Here is a 4,115-nt window from a genome sequence, read left to right on the forward strand (position 1 = left end):
TTTCTAGCTACTATAGATTGCAACTATAGAATAACATATATACTATCGGCTTGTCAGTCTTATGTATAGTTTTATGCTGGTATGCCAAATATACATATCTGTTTTATTATTTGCCAGAATAATTAAAACAACACGTGCCTATACAAAACCAATTTTCTGGCGCCGCCACCCAACACCAGCAATAACAGCTAAATAAAAATTATACATAATACATGTAGCTAAACAAATAAACTCACACGCCATCGTTTCAACTACATCTACAAATAGAAAAAACAACCTCCGAAGCTGCCATACCTTATAACATTAACCTATATAAATAATACGTCCGAATGCACTTTTTCTTTTCAAAAATTCACTTTTTTCTATAAGTACAACTACAAACAAACAAAAAACAATATTATCCTCGCCCAAATCCACTCAATATGGCCGACATCTACGATATCAGGGGCAAAGTCGCTGTAATCACCGGTGGAGCTACGTCAATGGGGCTTCTCACTGCCCAGAATCTCGTAGCCCTCGGTGCCAAAGTAGTAATCGGGGACATCTCCAACCTCGGCCCCGCAACAATTGCAGAGATCAACCAATCGGCAAACGCCCACGTTGCCACTTTCCACCACTGCGACGTTGCCGACCCCGCAATGCTTCATTCCCTCATTGACATCGCCATTGTCGAATTCGGCCAACTTGATATCCTCATCAACAACGCCGGCATCCTTGACAAGCCCTGGCAACACGACCCCACGGGCGAGTCAGCCCGCCGATGCATTGACATCAATATCCGCGGGCTCATCGACGGAACCAACCACGCTCTTCATTATTGGAGCCAGGATGAGAAAAGACAGGGTGTTGTTATCAATCTTTCCTCGCTGGCTGGCCATGTGCCGATGGAATTCATGGCCACATATGCTGCCACAAAGGCAGCCATCGCCCATTACACCAAATGCCTCTCGACACTTGCCCCCAAAGTACGAGTCAATGCGGTGGCCCCCGGCGGTGTCAACACAAACTTTATACTGGCCGATCATCTCGGTCTCGACCACTTCTGTGTCACTTACTCGGGCCTACTGGAGCCACAAACTGTGGTTGACCAGATTATTCGCTTGATCCGGGATACAACAATGGCAGGAGACGTGGTTGTTATTCAGAATAACCAGCCACCCGAGGTCTGCGATAGACCAAAGTCATCAGTCGTTGAGAAAATGCTTATTGAGCTTGCTGAAGCAAATAAAAACAAGAAAAATTAAATGAGCCTTGGGCGCGATGGTTGCCGGTGTGGTTATAGTCTGTGTGGTTATAGTCGGATGGCGGTGACGGTTGTTGGCGCAGAGTCGGGCTTGCGCGAGATCTTGGCCTTCGGACTGCTCATGTCCTGGGTCATGTAGCCATAACCCATGCTGTGGGTCGTATGAGCAATTCCCAGCTCTAAACGATTATCAATAAGAAACATACATTCAAATGTAAAAATAATCATTAGTAAAAAAACTTCCTGGTTTTATATTATAGCTTGCACAATCTACATTCCAAGCATCAATCTCCTCAAACCAAGCAGCAAAATATTCACATTTGCAACATCTTTTTTACCTGAAGTGTTGCTCTCAACGTCATGCCGCAGCAAAACCACACCCGCGCTCCTGTATCTGTACTTCGAAAGCGACTTTGCTTTATTGAACTCTTCAAAGCTATCACTCAGCATAGTAAATAAGTCTCCCGGACGTTGTGCGCAGTTCTTGGCCAACATCTCACGCATGATCTGCTCGCCCGTACCAGTCACGCTGCACCCGACAGCCAGCGGGCAATCATCATCGTCCAACTGTGTTTCGGCCCAGCATCCACACCCAAACATAGCAGCCTACAAAAAAAGTAAACGAAAGTGGTTAATTCATAATTAGGTTTTGTTTTAACCTGTGTATTCTTGGCAAACATCCTTTTTCTATAAACATATATGCTTACCTCACCCACGCGTCCTGGGTATTTAAGCGCAATCCCGCCTGAACTAACCCCAGCAGCCACATTTCCGTGGGAATCAACGCACACTGCACCCACAGTATCCATCAACAAGTCTTGGGACCCGCCACCATTATCAAATAAGTCGGCCTCCGTCTCTGCGGCTTTAGACACATTTGTGATGCGGTTCATATATTCCTCGTATTTTCCCAACGCCACCTCGGTAATCTTGTGTCGCGTATTATTGTTAGTCTCAATCCCACGCGCATGCGCCCAGGCATCCGCACCCTCGCCGACAAGAAGCATTGGTGGGACCAAGCCCAGATGACAGTCGGGGCCCCCGCTATAACATTTGAGAATTGCATTGGCAGCTTGGATAGGATTGCAAATAGCTACAAATAGCATTATTTTAGCCACCTTTAGTAAAAAAGCTAACAAAAACATTTTTTATATTGTTATCTATATTTTTTTACCTATTTTTTTACCTGATACTGCTCCAACCGCTCCAAATGCATCCGGCTCTGAACTCATAATCGCCGCATCACATTCAACCAACCCGACGCGGTTCAGATTAGATCCAATCCCAGAATTCGTCACGGGATCATCCTCCAGGATACGCACTGCGCATTCGACTGCATCGTTGGCATGTCCACCTTGCCTCAGTTTGTCCATGGCCGCAATACACGCTTGCTTCATCGCGGCCTTGTAGCTGGATGCCTTTTGTTGGCTGTGGTATCCTGCACCGACATGAACGGCCACGCAGCATTGGTGATCACTGTTGCTAGTTTGTTGGTCGTTTGTTGATGACATTGTGTAGTTAATTTTTGATATTTGATATTTTGAGGACAAATACAAAAGCTTTCATATGTAAATATCCGTCGAATTATTTTAATGCAGAAAGAAGGGAGGGGGGCTGGTCGGCACAAAGCGAGATCGGTATCTCGTGTTATGGAAAACAGATATAGACATTGGTGTGGAAATTTTAATATTGACAAGTGTAGTTTTATTTTACAACGATTTAAATAGAAAAAGGAAAAAAGTGGATAAAACTAAAGACAAATGGAGAAAACCCAGCCTGTTCGTTTAGTTATAAGGCCCAAGTATACTACACTCAAACGATCTCACAGCCAAAAACAAAAAGGGCATTGCCTTTAAGCGCAGAAGAAAATAAAAAAATTCACAACATTCCACAAAAACAAAGTGGAATGATAAATTTAGCAGCTGACAAACTGCCAGGTGATCGGCACCCGACCCTGGTCAAACTCCGCAATCTGCTCAAAAGCAGCTGGCGACAGATCAAGATCACCCTGCTTGCACGGCGGGCACTTATCAACAACCGTGACCTTGACCTGACCATTGGGACCCTTAACCAAAATGCACTTGCCGCAGACCGCAGCGTTATTCGGGTTAGCATCGGTACCATACTGGGGCGCGTTGATGGCCGCAACCAGCTCGCTATCGCTGTTTAACGTGCCACAGGATCCGGTACCGACGCTTGGATTGTAGTATGTGCCGTCGCCGGAGAACGTCTCGCCGCCGGTGTCGGAACCACCACCGTCGGCAGATGACTGCGGTGTAGATGCAGGAGCCTGCTGCTGCTCCTCGGCTGTAGATGCAGGAGCCTGCTGCTGCTCCTCGGCTGTAGGTGCAGGACCCTGCTGCTGCTCCTCGGCTGTAGGTGCAGGACCCTGCTGCTGCTCCTCGGCTGTAGATGGAGAGGCCTGCTGCTGCTCAGAGACAGGCGAGGACTGGGGCTCGGTTGGTTTATCTTGAGCAGAGGTGTCTTGAGCAGCAGGGACATCTCTAGATGCAGTGACCGTCACAATCTCCGTGACGATTATCACGTTTTCTCCCTGGCTGAGCGTGGTCGCGGTGGGGCTAGGTGTAGTCGCAGCACCCTCCTCTGCGCTAATGACCTTTGTGAAAGTCGGGGTGTCCTCCTCGTTCTCAACGTCAACGGTGACTGGTGTGCTAATACCGGCTGCGAGTAAAAGAGATGCTAGCGCCTTCTTGTTCTCGGCGTCAGCGAATTTAGCGTGCTCATCAGCGACCTTGATCAGCGACTGTATGTCGGCGTTTTGATCAGGCATGGCATCACGGCCAACAATTGACCGGTGGTCAGCGGCCAATCCATAACCAGTAGTGGCCAGAGCGGCGGCGGCAATGAGCGA

At 47.7% G+C, this 4,115-nt stretch overlaps 1 protein-coding gene across 1 annotated transcript; it reads right to left on the reverse strand.

Annotated features, from left to right (window-relative positions):
* Positions 1-3,158: 3,158 nt before the first annotated feature.
* BX661DRAFT_147657 (RlpA-like double-psi beta-barrel-protein domain-containing protein-containing protein) lies at positions 3,159-3,473 on the reverse strand (the record flags this gene model as incomplete). Its single annotated transcript, XM_051533209.1, has 1 exon — positions 3,159-3,473. A coding segment is annotated over one exon (315 nt), but the record flags the coding sequence as incomplete, so codon positions are not given.
* Between the last annotated feature and the right edge of the window lie 642 nt (positions 3,474-4,115).

The sequence above is a fragment of the Kickxella alabastrina genome (genome assembly GCF_025024165.1).
Source record: "Kickxella alabastrina strain RSA 675 chromosome Unknown BX661scaffold_73, whole genome shotgun sequence".
Classification (NCBI taxonomy): domain Eukaryota; kingdom Fungi; phylum Kickxellomycota; class Kickxellomycetes; order Kickxellales; family Kickxellaceae; genus Kickxella; species Kickxella alabastrina.